We start from the raw sequence: 18,761 nt of genomic DNA, 5'->3' as shown, positions 1-18,761 counted from the left end.
TCCCAGCCGTAAGGACCGGGGCTGTGCCGGCTGGCGGGGGGCTGCGAGCGGGCCCCTCTGTGTGGGAACTACTGGAGCAGCCTCAGTCCTCGGGCGCTGGCATACAAACTGGGGGGAGCGCAGGGACCCCCGTGCTGCGGCCGGGGGCAGCTGCAGGCTGTGGCGTAAGGCACACGGCTGATGGGACCCGCGTGGCCAGGGCTGGCCGGCGTGCTGGTGGCTCTCCTACTCCCGCCTGGGGCTTTCCTTGTTCCCCCATTCCCATTCCATGCTTGTCCCGACCCTTTGCCCCATTCTCAGTTCCTCACAGCAAGGCTTCCCACTGCTCGCCCGCTGCCGGACCTCACTGCCAGGCCGGCTGGGGCAGCACCTCCCCTTTCTCTTGGCACCGCCAAAATGATGCCAGCCGCCAGCATCCCTGGCGGCAGCACGTGAGGTCCATGGGTTCATCCCGGTGTGTCCCGGCTCCTCCTCAACCACTCTGTCCCATGGCCCCTGGAATGTTCCTCTGGCTCCTCGGCCCCTCACGGCCATGGCCAAGGCACTGGCTACTGCGGCCCCGGCGGCTGGCCGCCCTGGTAGGAGCGGAGTAAGACCTTGTGCTTGGTGACGGCCTCGCCGCGGCGCCGCTGGTGCTCCACCAGGAACTCCTTGAGGCGGTTGGTGGTGAAGGTCAGGGTCTGGCGGCGCAGCTTCATCAGGTAGGCGTCCTGGAGCCAGGCGTTGGCAAAGCAGTCCTTCACCGTGGGGCGGCTCCTGGGGCAGGGGTGACTCCATGTCAGAGGCCACGGAGTGCCCACCATGGCCGCACCCCCCCAAACGCAGCCACCATCCCTGCCCTGTAAGAACAGGGGGTCCCAGCCCTCTCCAAGAGCAGGGATGGATCCCAGAGTCCTGGGCTCAGGAGATCCCAGTCCTCACCAGGAACAGGGATGGACCCTGGGATCCAACTGATGACGTCTGGAGGGGCCCCGTGGGGCAGGGAGCTGCCCGCCTGGCCCAGTTGGAGGTGCGGTCTGGGGCCACGTGTCCTCCCTGGCTGGGCCAGGCACTCACCAGGGGTGGACAGCGAGGACCTTGCGGATGAAGAGGGCGGCACTCTGCGAAACGTTGGGGTACAGCTTGAAGGCATCAAAGCGCCCTGCCAGGATGCGGTTCTCCGTCTCGATGGGGTCCAATTCGAAGAACGGCGACCGCCCGCTGAGCCTGCAAGTGTGGAGGGGGTGGCATGGGCTGGGGGGCAGTGGTGGGAGGGTAGCTGGCACCCTCTACCTGCCCATCCCTGTTTTAGGACAGCCACAGCTGCCCAGGGTGTCTCGATGCCCATGTCCAGCTGGGAAGGCTGTGCAGGGCTACAGCAGCCCCCAGCCCACCACCAGCCTGATGTTCCCCATGGCACCAAGCCCTGGGTGGGGCTGGCTGCACCTCAGGGTGCTTGTTCTCCCGGCCGCTTCTCTTACATGATGTAGGTGAGAACGCCAACGCCCCAGACATCTGCTGCAGAGCCCACCGGGTCCCCCTTCACCACCTCTGGTGCTGCAGGCAGGGGAGCAGGTCTGTCATATGCACTGGGGGACCCAGCCCCAGCACCCCCAGCATCTCCAGCACCCTCAGCACTCCCAGCACCTCCAGAACCCACAGTATCCCCAGCACCCACAGCATGCAGAGCATCCCCAGAACCCGCAGCAGCCACATCACCCCACCATTGCACCCTCCAGCACCCGTCCCTGTCACCCCAATACCATGATAGAGCCCAGCACCTCCAAGGATACCCCAATTGCCCCGCAGCACCCAAACTCTCCTACTGAGCCCGGCAACACTACAGAAACCATCAGCAGACACCCCAAGCACACCAAAGGTCCCCCAGCTTCCCCAAGGACACCTCAACTCCTCCCCATTCCCAAGCCCCCCAGTACATGGGCACACATGCACATCTCGAGCAGAAGCATGCCCCAGATCTGTCCCTGTCCCTGTCCCTGTGTCCATGCCACTGCACCCCTGGTGCCCCACTCACACATGTACTCCAGGGTGCCAACGCGCCGCCCCAGCTGCCGCAGCACAAGGGGGTTGTAGGTCTGGGCACTGCCGAAATCAATGATCTTGAGGGCGTTCATGCCTGAGATGATGACGTTGTCCGGCTTGATGTCGAGGTGCACGATGCGGCGGCTATGCAGGTACTCAAGGCCCTGCAGGAGCTGCAGCACGTAGCTCACCACGTCATCCTCTGAGTAGCGAAACCTGGGGGCAAGCGGCATCAGCAGGTGGCCCTGTGCTGGCAGCTGTCCCCCTCAGCCCTGCGCTCACCCGTACCTGTCCACGATGCTGTAGAGGATCTCCTTGCCAGTGCAGTTCTCGCAGATGAGCACCAGGTAGCGAGGGGTGATGTACGCCTCGTGCAGGGCCATGATGCGCTCGTGGTGCAGGGCCTTGAGGATCTCGTACTCCTGCAGCACGCTCTGCTTCCGCTCCGCCTCGTAGGGCACGATCTTGGCCATGAAGAGCTTCCCCGTGGCGTTCTCCTTGCACAGACGGATCACCCCAAAACGGCCCCTGCAGCACAGGGAGGTGCTCAGCATCCCCAGCATGGGCTGCTGGAGGGGGGAACACCACCCCGGCAGAGCATCCTGTCCCACCACTACTCACCTCGCCTTCTCGTCCAGGAAGGTGTAGGGCTTCTGGGGGACCCCTTGCCGCAGCGCCGTGCTGTCTTTTGCTCCTGGGACCCCGCTCTTGACTGGGGGCTCCTTGGAGGATGAGTCGGTGTCGAGGGGCTCCTGCGCAGAGGGCGATGTGGGGGGCAAGGAGACGAAGGAGGTGACCATGTAGGGGGGCATTTTTCGCGTGGGTGTGGCGTTGGGGGCAGGAGACAGCGTGGGGACTGAGCTGGGGGTGGTTGACACTGGGGTGGAGAACTTGGAAGAAGATGGAGCGCGGGGTGGGGGGGACGTGTCCGTGGGGGGTGTGGGAGAGCCCTGGGTGGGAGTGTCTGTGTGGGGTGAGGTGACAGTCCGAGGCGGGGTGAACATCAGCTCGGGGGGCACGCAGACGGTGATGTCAGGAGGGAGCTCAGGGGCTGGCCGCGGGAGCTCGGGGTCTGGCCGCGGCCTCTCCTCGTGGGGCGCAGGGGGCTGAAGGGTGCCTGGGGGGACATCTGCCTGCACTGCCCCATCTGCCTTCTGCATTGCTCCCTTGTGCTTGCGGGGTGGTGTGGTGGGGGGGGGCCCTGCGGCTGGCGGCTCCAGCTGCCCCACAGGCGTCTGGGTTGACCGGCTGGAAGCCACCTTCTCGGGGATGGGGATGGGGACAGTGATGTCCTTGGCTGGGGCAGCTCGGGCACCTGTGGGGAGCAAAGGGAGGGGTAAGCCAGGAGCAGGATGCAAGCGGTGCCCTGTTCCCCAAAGCCTTGGGGGGAAGATCCCCCAGGACTCAAGAACCTCCAGAGCACCCCAGAGGCTGCAGGTCCACAGGTGGCCCCACGGCTGCCCCACGCCCCGCGGGACAGGGCTCGCTCACCCGTCGCCTCGAGGTGCACCTTCCCTGACGGGGTGCTGTAGGGCCCCTGCCCGGCCTTGTTGACACAGGCCACCCGAAACTTGGCGATGCTCCCGGGGGGCAGCTCCGTCACATTGAAGTAGCAGTCGGTGATGCCGGTGGTGACGATCTTCCACTCGTGCTCCCCTGACAGCGCGGGGGCAAGGTGAGGTGAGGGCAGACCAGGGGCAGCCCCCTGCCCCTCACCCCTGACCCTACCAAGCCCCAGGGAACAGCAAGGATATTGGGCACTTTTTTCGTGGCTTGGTGTCCCTGGTGAGCCCATCTTTCTGGCTGAGGGTCCCGGGGAACAGGAGGCACCCACTTACCGTCCAGCCTGCGCTCCAGTGTGTAGGTGCAGGGGGCTTTGCTCTCTGCGGGCTTCCACAGCACCAGCACCGTGTTCTTGTACTTCTGGGGGATCTCCGGGGTGCCCGGCCGTCCAGGGAGCCCTGTGAAGGGACACACAGCGTGGGCTGGGTGCCTGGCCAACGGCAGAGCAGAGCTTCTGGAGCTCAAGGGCAGCACAGTATGGGCTCAGAGGTGCTGGAAGTGCCTGTGCAAAACCAGCCTGTCCCCCCTCACAAGTCTCAGCCTCTTGCAGATGTGGAAAGCAGAGCGCAGGTGACCTACTCTGACCTGCCCTGAGCCCCGGGGTGTATGTCTGGCACGTCCTCTTTCCCCATGGGGCAGTACCTCTGTCCCCTGAGGTCCCCCACTGCCTCCTTACGTGCCACAGCCAGCGTGCAGGAGCTGATGGCCGTGCCCAGGGTGTTGGCAGCTGCACACTCATACAGCCCTGCATCCTTCCTGGAGACCTTGGTGATGGTGAGCATCTGCCGGCCATCCTTGCAGGAGACTACATTCAGTGCATTGTCTGGCTGCAGGGACCTCTTGTCTGTGGGGGAGAGCAGAGGAGATGGATGCTACAGTGCCCTCCCCGGCACCCACCCACCGAGGCAGTGCAGGCAGCCCCCCACCTTTCATCCAGAGGATCCTGGGGGTCGGGCTGCCAGCAGGCAGGCAGCAGAGGGTCAGCGCCTCGCCCTCCAGCAGCACCTGGTCCTTCAGCTTAATGTGGAAAATGGGGGGAAAATCTGGAAAGCAGAGAGGGGGTCAGGCTGGGGCAGCAATGGGCACCCACCATCCCATCCTGGGGCTGCACCTACCTGACTCACTGGGAACGTGCGGCCGGCCGGCAGAGGGTCCCTCCTCCCGCAGCAGGCTGGAGGGGATGCTGGGCTGCGAGGCCATCTTCTCCTTCTTGCCCCGTGAGAGCCCCCAGCGCTCCCAGCGGGACCGCTTCTGAGACTCACCCCCACCTGTGGGCACCCAGCGCGGCTGAGAGTGGGGCCAAGCCGGGGCGGCCATGCCCACCGCACCCAGGGCAGCTGGGCCACGGGGTGCCAGCGGGCCCCTGCCTCGTCACTCACCTTTGGCAGAGGCAGAGGAGCGGGTGCTGCCCTCTGAGCGCAGGGACTCAGAGGAGGGCGCGGGTGCCGGGGGGGGCCCTGACCGCAGGCTCTCCCCCTCGGAGCTGGCACGGCGCAGCTCCCCTCGCCCCTCATCCTCTGGCCGCTCGTCCGACAGGCTGCGCAGCCGTGCAGAGACCCGCTCCATCGTGGCGCTGATCTTCCTCCGCACAGCCACCGCCGGCGACTCGCTCTCCCCTACGCCCCCCGGCTCCGACTTGAGGCTCTCCGAGTCCCTCCGCTCCTTGGAGCTGCCCAAGGCCAGGCTCCAGGAGGAGCGGCGTCCACCGGATGGGGTCTCGCTGCCTCCATCCTCCCCCCTGCTCTTCTTCCTCTCAGCAGGCGGGGTCCGCTTGAGGAGCACAGACATCCTCCGGAGGAAGCCCCTGTCTTTCTCTACCTCGTGCAGGTCCTGCACTGACTTGGACTTGGCCGCCAGCCCGGTGGGACGGTCCCTGCGCAGCTCCAGGGGCACGCCGGCCGGTGTGGGACGGTAGATGCCCTCGTCAGGGGCCGGGGGGCCGGCCAGGTGCCGGTCCTCAGAGCGGGAGCGGGTGAGGAGCTTCAGCCCCCGGCTGAGCGATGACTCCCGGCTCCGCTTGAACTTGGCCTCGAAGACCTCCTCCGAGTCAATGTCCTGGATGAGCAGGGAACTGGAGGAGCCAGCGGGCTTCACCTCCCTCCTCAATGCTGCTGCTGGTGCTGGCGGAGGGGGCTCAGTGGGGGTTGCTAGTGCAGGCCGGGGGGGTTCCTCAGTGGCTGGCTCCCCACCTTGCACAGCTCCCATGGCTTGCATGACCTTGGCATAAGAAGAAATTTTGGGGGCTTGGGTGCCAGGGGCCGGGGGCTGTGGTGGGGTGGGTGCTCCTGTCCTGGTAGCCCCTTCCCCGCTGGCTCCAGCAGCCTTGGTGGGCATCTTCTCCTCCTGCCCCCTGGCCATGGGCTTCTTTCCCACGGTGGTCGTGGCGGCTGTGCTGGCCCCGGGCTGGCCACGCTCCTCAGGCATGCGCCTCCTCCCCAAGGCAGCCTTGGCAGCAGGGGCCCGGGGGACAGTGATCTCCAGCGCAGGGGGTGTCAGCAGGCCAGGGGTGTCCGGCAGTGCCGGGGGCCGGGCATCGGAGAGGGCCGAGAGTGAGGGGGACTCCTTGAGCCGCTGAGCCTCCAGGTGGGCCACTGGGATCTCCAGGGGCGCACCGGAGCGGCGGTGCCGGACGACAGGCTCAGCGTCTCCATGGCTGAAGGAGCTGCTCTTCTGCAGCTGGCGCTCGGCGGGGAGGAGGCGCGGGGAGGTGGCCTCGCTGGAGGCCGCCCGCACCAGCCGCGGCACCGCTGGCGGCTCCAACCGCGTCGGTCGCGGGACCTTCTTGTCGGGGCTGACCCCCAGGGTCTCCAGGAGGGGACCCCGCAGGCCACTGACCTTGCCATCTCCAGGGCCGCCCCGCAGCAGCCGCTGGCGCATCAGCTCCAGGCGCTGGGCGTGATCGTCCTCCCCCCAGGCCCCTTTACGCCGTGGCAGCTCCATGGAGGCCGCCTTGGCCAGGACCCGGCGGGGGTCCCGGCTCACCTCGGCCCCCTCCTCAGTCCCTGGGGGCTGGTGGACCAGCAGGGCACTGTCGGCCGATCCACCCCTCTTCAGCTCTCCCCGCCGGCTGCTCCCTGGGGACTCCAGGCTGGAGCCCTTCCTCATGGCTTTGCGGGGGTACTCCGGCCGCTTCTGGGCTTCAGGGGCTTCTTCATCGGAGGAGCCAGGTGCCTCTGCCTCTGCACACGGCCGCCGCGGCCCAGAGGCCCTTGGCCGCTTCCCCAGGGCCACTCCAGGCTTCCCCATGCCCTGGCTCTGCCACTCCATGGCAGAGACATCCCCTGGCGCGACCCCCTCCAGCCGTGGCCCCTCGGATGGCCCAAGGGCCTCATCGTCCGTGGGAATCTCGTTGAGCGACATGCGGGAGCCAGAGAACTCCACCTGGTGTGGCATAGGGATGAAGGGCAGCTCGTCCAAGTCGTCCGAGTCCGAGGAGGATGACAGCGCTGGTGACTCCTTGAGGTGCCGGGGCACGGCGATGGAGAGGTGGTTGGACGTGTCCTCCAGCAGCTCCGGGATTGGGCGCAGCACCATGTTGCACTTGTAGCTGATCTGCGAGCGCTGCAGCCGGCGGAGAGGGCTGGATCAGGCCCGGGTGGGTGGCATGGCGTCATCCTGCCCAGTGCGCATCACCCCATCCTGCCCAGCACACAGCCCTGCCTTCCCTGCTCCCTCCCCAGCTCCTGCCTTCACCTGCCATTTCCGACGGGAGAGGAAGAGCTTTAGGTGGTCGGTGCTGATGACCTTCCCCTTGGCCAGTGTCTGTGGGGCGAGGGGACAGCAGTGTCCCACGGAGCCTGTAGCAGGCTCAGGGGAACCCTGCTGCTGCCGGGTGCCGGGTCCTTGCCCAGGCTCACCTTGAACCAGGGATGCTCCAGGGTCTGCTCCGCATTGGGTCTCCTGTGAACCAACACGGCCGGCTGAGAAGTGCCCGAGCTGGGGGGATTTGGCCAGCCAGGGGAAGGGCAGAAGGGTCTGGCTGCCCATGTTGCACCCCAGCAGGGCTGTGCAGCCAGCCTCCCCTTGGGCACCCCAATGCATTGGGGTCCCCACCCTCCCTGGAGCACAAGGCTTATGCTGGAGGGGTGGGGGCCGGAGACCCTGCAGCACTCACAGCCTGTCGTTCACCAGCACTTTGATGACGAAGCCCTTGGCTTCCCGGGTGAGCCCCTGGAACATCCTCTCCTCAAAGGCCACGTTGTAGTTGCGGATGTTCATCAGCGTCGTCTTGTCATTCTCCCCCACGAAGGGGGAGATCCCTGTCAGGCTGCCGAGGAGGGGACACTGTCATCGGTCCGTGGGGACATGGGGAACAGCATGGCAAGTATGGGGAACCAAGGATGGGACTCCAGACCCCAGCCCCAATGCCATGGGGAGGACAGAGGCGGGAGCAACTGGGGAGGAGGCTGAGCCTGCAAGGAGCGATGTGCATGGCCGCAGCCCCAGCATTGCAACTGGCACAGGGGTGTCCCTCCAGTGGGGGCCCACTGGGGCACTTACCAGAGGTAGGCGATGACCCCCACGGGCCTGTGGAGAGGACAGCGTGGTTACTGCACAGCACAAGCCCTCCAGGGCGCCTGGTCCCTCCTGGCATAGTGGGGAGCCCAGCTTCCACCCCAGGGCCACCCTTACCAGATGTCGGTGACGCTGGAGACGGGGCTCTGGTTGACGATCTCAGGGCCCACGAACTCGGGGGTGCCATACTTGCAGTACTGCGGCTCCCCGGGCATCAGCTCCTGTGCGTTGCCGAAGTCGCAGATCCGGACCTGCTCGCTGCTCGAATCCGCCATCAGGAGGTTTTCTGGCTACAAGACAGTGCGGAGCAGAGGGCAGCTTGGCAGGAGGCACAGAGGCTCCTTTCAGGGAAGGGATGTCCCCTGTCCCTGCAGGCACGGGGTGGGAGTGGGCCGGAGATGTCTGGAGATGCGCTCACTTTGATGTCCAGGTGCAGGATGCTGTGCTGGTGCAGGTAGCAGATGCCCTCCAGGACCTGCCGCATGTAGGACCGGACCTGCAAGAGATGGGGTGTGAAAGGTGGGCACCCTGAGCGTGGGCTGGCCCCACGCTGGCCCTGTGCAGAGGGTGGTGCAGGCTGTAGCCCCTTTTGTAGCCTGAGACAGTGAGCATTGCACGTCCCTGGGCCGGGACAGACCCCGGTGTCCCCAGGCCCCCTCCCTCCCCCATCACTTTGCCACCCCAGAGTTCACCTACCTCAGACTCACACACTGAGGGCTTCCTCGCCATCCTGTCCAGCAGCTCTTCCTCAGCACAGCTGGTCCCCAGTCAAAGAACACAGATGCTCTATGCCCCACCGTGCTTTGCAACCCCTGGGCACCCAGCTCCTCCACACCTGCTCTGCCCACCCATCCCCCTCAAAATCTTCCCTTCATCCCCCATGCTGTGCACTCCCAGAGCAGAACCCAGAGGATACAGCTCCATGACCATGATGACGGCGTTCTTCTTCTCGAAGGCATCGTGGAAGAAGACGATGCGCTCGTGGTCCAGCTGCGAGAGGATGTTCAGCTCCCGCCGCGCTGACTGCTTGGCCTTGGTCCTCCCAGGGATGAACTTGGCGGCAAAGTCCAGCCGGCTGCTCTTCTCCGTCACCCTCCGCAGGTAGGAGAAAGCCCCCCTGCAATGCAGCGATGGGAGCAAGGGCGGATAAGAGGGTGGGTGAGCAGGAGACCTCTTCTTCCCTGAGCAGCCCTCCAGGACCATTCACAGAGAGACCCCAGGCTTGGCTTTGCTCCAGACACCCTGGATCCCCACCGTGAGCTGGCACCAGAGCACCCAGCAGCTTACCATGGAGCTCAGTCCCCCGGATCAGAGCCCCACAATGCAGCCTGGCTCCAGCACCCCTGTCCCTGAGGTGCCCGGGGTGCCCGGGGTCCCCCACTGCCCACCATGCTGGTGGCTCCATACCTCCCGATCTCCTCGTGCACATCATAGTAGTCGGTCAGGCGTCGTGCCTTGTGCAGTGCCTCCTCCTCCATGGCGGCATCAGCAGAGGGCTGGGCTGGGGGAAGGAAAGGCGCTGGCGGGGGGCAAGCTGGGCACCCAGGCTCTGCCCCTCGGGCCTGGGGGGCCATCCGGCCGTACCTGCCCGCACCACCAGCTCTGCCTTGCAGGAGACCTCCCCGGCCAGGTTCTTGGCTGTGCAGGTGTAGACGCCACTGTCAGGCTCGGCAGCCCCCAGCACCACCAGCGAGCACTCGTTGTCCTCATACACGAAGCTCAGGTGGCTGCTCTCCTCCAGCAACTCCCCATCCTGGGGGTGGCAGGGGAGTCAGGGGGGTACCATCCCATCCCTGACCAGCTCCCACCACCCTTTCCCCGTGGATGGGACATGAGGTGCATCATGCATCACTGGGGGTGAACACAACCCCAAAGCCCCAATGCAGCGACCCAGGTGAGGCAGTGGAGGGTGTGGGTCTGGGGGGGCCTGTGGGTCAGGAAGAGGGTGTGGGGGTCCCAGCCCACCTTGTACCACATGATGTCCGGCAGCGGTTTCCCCTCTACCACCACGACGAAGCGTGGTGTCTCCCCTTCCTGGGCATCAATGTCCTCCATGATGGACTCAAAGCGCGGTGCCTCTGCCGAGAGACGGGGCATGGGGGACCATGGGGCAGTGCCACCCCCCTGCCACTGGCACAGGGTGTATATGGCTGCAGGGCACTGCAAGGAAGTGCCAGCCCATGGTATAGGGGCACTGAGCACCATGGGGCAGTGCCACCCCAAGGTAATGGGACACTACAGGGCAGGCCACCAGTGGCATGTGCCTGCAGCACCATGGGGCAGTCACTCATTGGTGTGGGGCACCATGGGGCAGTGCCACTCATGGCACATGGCCATGGGGCATTGTGGGGTTGCACCTCCCCATTATATATGGGTGTGGGGTACCGTAGGGCAGTGCCACCCATGACACCTCTGTGGGGCATTGTGGTGAAGTCCTCCATGGCTCTTGGCCACAGGGCACTGTGGGGCAGTGCCACCCCGTTATACATGTGTGAGTTACCCTGCAGCAGTGCCACCCACGGCACATGGCTGGGGGACACCATGCAGCAGTGCCACCCCATGCACGTGGTCGTGAGGCACATGGGACACTTCTACCCAAGTCAGATAAGAGTAGAGGACACCAGGCAGCAGTATCCACACGTGGTTCACGGGTTTTCAGCCCCATGGGGCATTGCCATCCTATAGAGTAATGTCCCCATGACATACGAGTATGGAACACTGAGGAGCAGTGCCACGCTATGGGGCAGTGCCCCTGTGGCACATGGGCATGGGGCCCTGTGGAGCAGTGCCACCCTGCAGGACGATGCCCCCACCATGGCACAGGGGCTTGGAGCACGGTGGGGCTTTGCCACCCCCCCGGCAGAGGGGCACGGCTCTCCCGGCACAGGGGCACCTACCTGCGAGGCAGAGGCGGAGGGTGCAGTGAGCGGTGCCGTGACGGTTGCTCACCTCGCAGGCCAGCGGCCCCGCGGCCCCCCGGCCCACACAGAGCAGCCGCAGGCAGTGCTGGTCGTCGTCCAGCATCGTCACCTCGCACGTGCCCTCCTGCTCGCCCAGCACCTGCCCGCCCCTGCGGACACACCAGCTGCCACATCACAGCCCCACAGACAGCCCCAGACCCCACTGCCCCATCGATAGCTCCCACCCCACAGCCCCATGGCCACCTCCTGACCCACAGACAGCCCCAGCTCCCACCCTGCAGCCCCCACAAACAGCTCATACCCCATTGGCTAGCTCTGCCTCCCAAATGGCTCTCAACCCTCAGCACCCCATAGACAACACCCCCGAACCCACCCTTCACCCATGCAGCTCTGCACAGTCCTGCGCATCACACTTGGGTGCACGCCCAACCCAGCCGCAGGGAAGGACCCCCCACCCAGCACAGGCTGCACGGGGAGCTGGTGCAGGAGCCCCTCTTTGTGCACCCTGATGCTGGGCATGAGGCCGGCAACGGGCACAGCACCATGTCCTACCTCTTCCAGGTGACGGTGGCCTCCACATGGTTGATGGTGATGGTGATGGAGGCTGGCTGACCCTCCACCACGTACACCACGTCTGGCTTGTCCAGGATAACCGGGGCCTCTTCCAGGTAGGGACCTGCCACACGCATCGTCACCACCACCTCCTGACCCCGTGTTGCCCAGCCCTGGGCAGCTCACCACCCCACTGGGGACAGAGACCCCTCCACTCCAGCCGCCCCTCCCCTCCCCGCTGCCTCGCTCACCCCGATCCAGGAGCTGCACGGGCCCCACAGGTGGGGAGGGCTTGCTGTTGGTCTTGGGGGTGGCGGTGATGACACGGAAGAGGTACTGGGCACCCTTGGTCAGCCCGTGCACCGTGTAAGTGGTGTCCTGCACACCAGCCACCAGCACCAGCCACTGCGTCGTGCCCAGCACTTGCATTTGCACCACGTAGGTCACCGAGTTGGGGTCTGCAGAGGAAGAGGGTCAGTGCAGAGCCCCTGGCATCGGGCTGGCCTACGCGCCCCGTTGTGGCGTTGCCCACCCCCTGCCCGCTTTCTGCCCAGCCCCTGCCTGTCCCCAGCCCCCTCACCTATGGCAGTGTCCAGCCACTTGGGCTTATTCCAGGTCAGCGTGATGGCTCTGCCAGTCACCAAGGCCACGGTGGGGGGTCCGTCTGGTGGAGTCGGCACCACGTCTGTGTGGGGAGACAGGCAGGGGTTGAGCATGGCCTCTGCTGCAGCTCCTCAGGGTACAGCTGACCCCGCTTTTAGGTTGGATTAGAGACCTCTCGAGGTCCCCTCCAACCTGAACTGCCATGTGATCCTGTCGCCCTGGGACCTCACTACAGGGTCACCAACCCCCAGCCCCAAGGCACTGCCTGTCGGGGTGGCAGGGGGCAGCTGCACATCCCCAGTGCTGCCTGCTGCTGCTCACCGGTGACGTAGAGGTGTGCGTAGCATGTGGCCTTCCCCACTTTGTTGGCGATGACGCTTTTATAGACACCAGCATGCGCGTGGCTGACAGCCGTGAACACCAGGCGATGGACATCCTTATCTGGGGGGAACAGGCGGGCACGGGTAAGACCCCACCAGCTAAGTGGTGCAGAGCTCCCCTCCCTGCCCCACGGGCCGTGAAGGTCTGGGAGGGTGATGCCTGCTCCCAGGGTGTCCCCACTTCCTCTGCCCTGGGTGGAGGGACCCAAGGGGGTGGGGAGGGCAGCAGGGAGCCCTACACTGCATCATCTTGCGGTCGTCGGTGCTGTCGATGCGGAGGCCATTGTGGAACCAGGTGATGGAGGGGTAGGGCAGCCCGGCCACCTGGCACTCCAGCACAGCCTCCTTTGACTCCACCACGTCGAGGTTGTGTAGCGGCTTCAGGAAATCAGGCATGGTGAAGCACTCTGCCTCCGTCTCTGCCTGCTCCGGCTCCTCCGGGATGGATGGCATCTTCTCCAGCTTGGAGCTGCAAAAGCCCGCACGGCCTTGAGCCCCTAGCCCAGCCCCAACCCTGGGCTTTGCGCAAGACCATTGTCCCCCAAATCCCAGCGGGGAGCAAGCAAGGGGGATGCAGGTCCCAGAGAACACTGACTTACATCTGTGAGGCAGCAGATGGCCGTGGTTCCTCCACGTAGAGCTCGGCAGAGCACTCCACGTGGCCGTGGGCATTCCTGGCAGTTACCGCATACTGCCCTTCATCCTCACTGCCCACGTGCACGATGACCAGCGAATGCAGCCCCCCATCCCGCTGAATCCGCACATTTTCCCCCTCCTGCACTGGCTGGCCTGCAAGGAGACACACACCAGCGTCAGCATCAGCATCAGCACCCCTTCCAGCCCCGGCTGGGCACAAGCCCTTGGGTACAACCTCCAAGGGGATGGGAAGAGGCCTCCCTGCAGGGCCCTGGGCGAGCTCTCTAGGGTTGGGGGTTACCAAAATGGGTCCAGGTGACTGCCGGCGGGGGAGTCCCACTGATCATGCAGTCAAAATGCGCTGTCCGCCCTTCCACCACGTCCACGTCCTCCAGCTTGCGGGTGAAGAGCGGCTGCACGGAGGGCTGCACCGTCAGCCGGGCGCTGCAGGTCAGCTCGTCTGCAAGGAGAGCGGGCAGGGGTGAGCCCCACGCAGCATGCATGTGTGCAGGGCAGGAGGCAGCCTGCGACCCCCCCAAACTGCAGCCCCAGCAGCCAACGTGGTTGTAGCTGAGCGTACCCCATGCCCGGTGGGGGGCTGAGCCCAGACATGCTAAGTGCCAGGCTCTGTCCCTGCACAGGGCAGGGGGCTACAAGTGTGTGCAAGGTCCCCGTGCCCAGGGCTGTGGCTCTGCTGGCAGCAGGGTGCCTCTTTACTCCCCTTACAGCAGTACAGATGCCAGCAGCAGGGTGGGACAGGAGGATGCCCTGTCCTCCCCATAGGGCTGGGGGTCACAGCTGGCCTAGCCCCTTGGGGACATGGTGGTGACGCCCAATCAGGCAGTGCCAGCACGTGCAGCACCCAGGGTCAGCACAGGAATGGGCACAGGCTGGATGCTCCAGCGGTTTTGCAGCAGGGACCACTGTGTGATGATGGTGTAATCACCCACCTCGGGCAGGGATTGACACCATGCTCAGGCACATGCTCACCTCCCTGCACTCAAAACTGCTGCTGCCCTCAAATCCCTGCAGGCATGCCGCCTCCATCCATCCCATGGTGCACAGGCACCAGCCGCAGGGTGCTGGGGTTGCCACTGCCCCCTGCACCCACCGCAGCCTGGGTTACTGCTGAGGGGCTGCTCAGGCAGGCTGGGGAATGGGGAAGGGACCCTTGTCCCTGCCCTGGTGCAGGGGACAGAGGCTTCGGGCAGCATGCACAGGCACAGGGGGATGTTGGAACCATGGGACAGAGGCCAGGTCCTGCTGCTCTTCCTCAGCTGCCACCAGTGATGGCTTGGTGGGACAGGGTGGGCAGCCCTGGCCCTCTGCCTATTGCCCCTGCCACCTCCCAGGCCAGCAGAGACAAGTCGGTCCTGGAACTGGGTGCCCAAAAGATCTGGAGCCAGGGGACTTGGACAGCTGGCCTCGAGGACTGCATCCAGAAGGTGCAGCCACAGTGAAAATGCATCTGCCCATGCTTCTGGGAGCTGCACGCATGCCAGCGGAGGAGCTGAGTGGAGTGGGACAGAGCTGCAGGGCTCAGGGTGCTGGAGCCCAAGGACTGATGCACACCAGGTTTCCCAACGGAGGAAAGATCCCCAGCTCCTGGGGCAGCAACCACTCCCTGGCCCCCTGGCCCCCGCCTCCATCACTCCCAGGGGTACCAGAGCCCTGAACACAGGGGCAGGGGTAGGCTGCCCACCCCCAGCACCCCCCTAGGGCCAAGACACCCCCCGGGGAGCTGCGTGACCGCCGCTTACCTTTGGCGGTGCTGAGCTTGCAGGTGTAGATCCCGCTGTCGTCCTCATGCACGGAGGTGAGCAGCAGCTTGCACTTGCGCCCATCAAAATGCATCTTGCATTTGAGCAGGGCGGGCTGGAGCAGCCGGCCCCGGCACAGCCAGTCCACGTCCATGTCTGGCGGGCCAGCCACCAGGCACTCAAAGAGTGCCAGCTCCCCCGCCCCGACCACCACGTCCTTCAGGGGAACCACGATGGCCAGGGACTGGCACTCGGGGCGAGCTGCCCGGGAAGGGGGAAGAGAGAGAAAGAAAGAGAGACGCGTCTCAGCAACTGAAAAGCAACCATGAGAGGTGGCGGGGATGGAGCGGGGGGGAAACGTGCGGGGCAGGTGGGGACATGCGGGAGAGGGCTTGGTGCAGCGGGCAGGGAGTGCAGCGGGAAAGGGTGGGAGGGGAGGGCGAGATGTGGAAAGCAGAGCTGAGCCGGGGAGGGGGCCGGGGGTGAGGGGAGGTGTCCGTGCCAGGAACACACCACACAGCGCTTTACAAACAGATTTTATTAGAACTACAAAAAAAAGGGTCACGGCCTCGCAGCCCACCCCCCCCCGCCAAGGCCCCTCCCCGGAGAGAAGAGACCCAGAACCAGGGGGTGCTCCGGGCAGACCCCGAGCCCTGGGGCTGCGAGGGACATCTCACAGTGGCCACGCCGGCACCTGGGTGGCTGCCACGAAGCCAAAGGGGCCGATGCTCTCCCTCCCCGCTGCGGCTAGGGCCAGGTGCTCCCCCGCGGGGATCCCCGGGGTCTCCTGTCCCCCACGCTCCGAGGTGACCTTTGCAGAGCTGCCACCGCACCGCAGCCCTTTCCCTACAGCCCTGGCCAGCACGGTGGCGACCGTGGGCTCGGCTCCCTGCTCCCCTTCCCTGGGCGGCAAGAAGAGGAGCAGCAGGACACGCAGACAGGGACAAACGGACGGAGCAAGAGACAAGACAGCATCATACGGCCGCCCTGGCCCGGCTGAGGGGGTGCCTGGCACTCCCCCATCGCTCCCCCCACCCCGCCTCGGTTACGCCTCCCCCGGCCATCCAGCGAGCCCCTGCCCGCAGTCGAGGCCCCGCGCGTCCCCGCGGTGCGTCCAGGACGAGGCGGCGGATGGAGCAGAAGGTAATAACACAAGGTGAGGTCCACTGCCTAAGAGGTGTCCAACTAAGAGCCCCGCGGCCACGGCTCTGAGAGATGCACCCCCTTATCGTACTCCCCCTGCGTACAGACAAAAACCGCAGTCAGCAAGCGGAAGGGTTAGTGCAGCAGCGACGGGGCCGGCACGCACGCACGCACACGCCAGCGCCAGCACGAGGGGTGCGAGCAAAGGTGGGGAGCCACCCACCGAGCCCCCCGAGAGGGGCCTGGGCTTGTGCCGTCGCCCAGCTCCTGCCGGCCATGGGGCATGGGGCTGGCTCCTGCTCCCACCCCCGTGCTGCCGCGAGGCTGGGAGCGGGGTCCTGGCAGGGTACAAGCAGTGCAGCCAAGGCCGGGAGTGGGATGGGCGCAGCCCGGGGGGCTCAGGCAGCCATCAGCAGGGAGGGCTGGGGGGAGCAGGGCACGCACAGCAAAGGGCAAGAGGAGGGAGGCAGCATCACTTGTCCCCGCAGGCTCCTTCCCTGTCCCCCCAGGCTCCTTCCCGAGCCCCCGCCCCCCCATTTGCACACATATATTGGGGTCCTAGGAGGACCACAGCAGGGCTGGGGAGGGACAGCAAGAGAAGGAGGCTGGACAGCCCAGTCCCATGCATACAGGCTATTGCTGGAAACAGACAGGGGATGATCTCCCCAAGCTGCCCTGTGCCTGACACGCAGCTTGCAGGCTGCCTGGAGCAAGGAAGGAGGGAGCTGTTGGCATGGCAGGGCAGGGGGACATGTCCCCTGCAGGGCCACCAAGGGCAAAAGTCCTCCCTGCGCAGCCAGGGGCAGCACCCAGCCCCAGCAGTGGGTATGTGGGCAGACAGGTGGATGTGGGGTGAAGCTGGGCTGCAGGGAGCAGCGGGCTCTGCGTCAGGCCAGCGGAAGCCCTGGCACAGCTGGGTAGTGGGACCGCAGGCTGCGGGGCTGCACATCTGGACGGGGCAGCAGGGCAGCCTGCCTTCTGCTGCAGGGCCAGCCTCTATGGGCAGCCCCAGACACGCAGCTCCACTTTCCTCCTCCTGGCTTGCGCCCACCTGGGCTACAGCAGGGAAGGATGGGCTGGCTCATCCCCTCCTCCTGCAGCACAGGGCGGGGTGTGCAGTGGCCCCTTGCCCAGACAGCTCATGCAGGGCAGCTGCCCCCTCAGGGCTCGGGGGGACGCACTCGGAGAGCTTTACCTCTGACCTCCAGCTTGGCCTCGCACTGCTTGGTGCCGTACTCGTTGACGGCCTTGCAGGTGTAGAAGCCGGTGTCGGTGCGCTCTGCCGCCAGGATGTGCAGCGTGAAGAGTCCCCGCGCCCCCTCTGCCTCCTCTGCATGGTGCCGGCGGCCGTACTTCACCGGCTGCCGGTTCCTCAGCCTGTTTGGGACATGGGCAGAGTGGCATGGTCATGCCTGGTCCTGGAAACCCAACCTGGCTGTCCCCAAAAGACCCCTCTTTTCAACCCACAACCCTGCTCAGGACCAGAGCTCCAAACTGGCCATCCCCAAATGCAGAGGTCACCATGCCTGTCCCCTTGTTCCCTGCCCAGCCGTGACCCAGCAAGCACCAGGACTCACCAGTAAATGATGGGCTTGGGCTCCCCACGAACACGGACGCTCATGCTGACATCTTGCCCCTCCAGCACTGACTGGTCTGACAGGGACACCTGGGGAAGCAGGGGTCAGAAAGCAGTGAGGACCCACCTGCACCCAGGTCCATGCATCCCCACCACTGCACCCATCGCTATGTGTCCCCCATCACAACAGCAGCCATGGAGTACCAGGGGAGATGGTGGGATGGAGGCTGCCTAGGGACTGGGAGCACCCCAGATCAGGGAGTAGGAAGGCTTGACCTGGCACCTCCTGGCACCAGGGACCGCAGGGCTGCGGTCACAGGGCATTGCTCCCCCTCTGTGTGGTCCTGGGGAGTTATCAGCTCACCTCAAAGGTGGGTGCAGCCTTGTAGGTGGTCTCTGGGGAGCCGTGGGCAGCCCCATGCTCGGCTCTAGGCTGCAGTTTCATGGTTGGTCGGTGCTGGGGGGTGCTGGATTCGGGGAACTCTTCCAGTGGGCTCAGGTACTCCTCATCCGAGGTGATGGGGCTGGCCTGGCCGAGGGGTGGTGCCAAGTTCCCATGCCGCTCCACGGCGGGGGCTAGCACAGGAGAGGCTGGATAAGGAGCTAGCAGCAGCCAGAGCCGGCAGGCGGATCAGAACACTCCTCCCCATCACCCTGCACCCCAGGGGTGCCCTGGGACACCCATCCCACGGCACGTCGCAGCTCGGCAGCAGCCAGCAGCGAAGGGGTGCGGGGCCGCGCAGGGGGAGGGGGTGAGAAACACTCCAGGGGACGATAAGGGGACGCGATATCCTGCAAGGCGACAGCAGGGCTCAAGTGGCTCTTACGCAGCAGCCCGCGCTCCCATCCTTAAGCCGCCCGGATTCCCGGGATGGCTGTCCCTGCCCCGAGCCGGCGAGGGCTGAAGGTGACATTGGCAGCTGCGCTCCCCCAGCAGCCCGCCCGGCCGCCTGCCCGCTCCCCGGGGGGACCGGACCCGCCTCCGTGGGGAGCCCACCCGGGGCCGGAATGGGGAGGGGGACACCCGCGGGGTACGGGGTGCGTGCGGGGGGGCCGGGAGTGAGCGGTGCGCGGTGGGGAGCAGCGAGCG

General features: G+C 65.7%; 1 protein-coding gene across 2 annotated transcripts in view; it reads right to left on the bottom strand.

Moving 5' to 3' along the window:
* Positions 1–548: 548 nt before the first annotated feature.
* SPEG (striated muscle enriched protein kinase) overlaps positions 549–18,761 on the bottom strand; it is a 38,192-nt gene continuing 19,979 nt past the window's right edge. For both annotated transcript variants that reach the window (XM_086466204.1, XM_086466205.1), the window contains exons 9-43: positions 18,036–18,247; positions 17,673–17,761; positions 17,291–17,472; positions 14,953–15,213; positions 13,494–13,652; positions 13,156–13,345; positions 12,796–13,025; positions 12,498–12,617; positions 12,154–12,258; positions 11,825–12,031; positions 11,574–11,697; positions 10,998–11,170; positions 10,066–10,178; positions 9,685–9,853; positions 9,508–9,601; positions 9,017–9,217; positions 8,797–8,857; positions 8,519–8,596; positions 8,218–8,390; positions 8,086–8,112; positions 7,700–7,852; positions 7,443–7,485; positions 7,279–7,347; positions 4,965–7,146; positions 4,701–4,853; positions 4,512–4,628; positions 4,262–4,429; positions 3,861–3,983; positions 3,514–3,678; positions 2,644–3,337; positions 2,311–2,550; positions 2,015–2,238; positions 1,461–1,536; positions 1,057–1,206; positions 549–756 (exon numbers count right to left, since the gene is read on the bottom strand). In XM_086466204.1, coding sequence (XP_086322330.1) covers positions 549–756; positions 1,057–1,206; positions 1,461–1,536; positions 2,015–2,238; positions 2,311–2,550; positions 2,644–3,337; positions 3,514–3,678; positions 3,861–3,983; positions 4,262–4,429; positions 4,512–4,628; positions 4,701–4,853; positions 4,965–7,146; positions 7,279–7,347; positions 7,443–7,485; positions 7,700–7,852; positions 8,086–8,112; positions 8,218–8,390; positions 8,519–8,596; positions 8,797–8,857; positions 9,017–9,217; positions 9,508–9,601; positions 9,685–9,853; positions 10,066–10,178; positions 10,998–11,170; positions 11,574–11,697; positions 11,825–12,031; positions 12,154–12,258; positions 12,498–12,617; positions 12,796–13,025; positions 13,156–13,345; positions 13,494–13,652; positions 14,953–15,213; positions 17,291–17,472; positions 17,673–17,761; positions 18,036–18,247 — 7,733 coding nt within the window. The remainder of the gene's footprint in view (positions 757–1,056; positions 1,207–1,460; positions 1,537–2,014; positions 2,239–2,310; positions 2,551–2,643; positions 3,338–3,513; positions 3,679–3,860; positions 3,984–4,261; positions 4,430–4,511; positions 4,629–4,700; positions 4,854–4,964; positions 7,147–7,278; positions 7,348–7,442; positions 7,486–7,699; positions 7,853–8,085; positions 8,113–8,217; positions 8,391–8,518; positions 8,597–8,796; positions 8,858–9,016; positions 9,218–9,507; positions 9,602–9,684; positions 9,854–10,065; positions 10,179–10,997; positions 11,171–11,573; positions 11,698–11,824; positions 12,032–12,153; positions 12,259–12,497; positions 12,618–12,795; positions 13,026–13,155; positions 13,346–13,493; positions 13,653–14,952; positions 15,214–17,290; positions 17,473–17,672; positions 17,762–18,035; positions 18,248–18,761) is intronic.

Source organism: Leptosomus discolor, chromosome 5, assembly GCF_034619465.1.
Source record: "Leptosomus discolor isolate bLepDis1 chromosome 5, bLepDis1.hap2, whole genome shotgun sequence".
Lineage (NCBI taxonomy): Eukaryota > Metazoa > Chordata > Aves > Leptosomiformes > Leptosomidae > Leptosomus > Leptosomus discolor.
The sequence above is the reverse complement of the archived record's forward strand: the minus strand, read 5'-3'. Positions and strand labels throughout refer to the sequence as shown.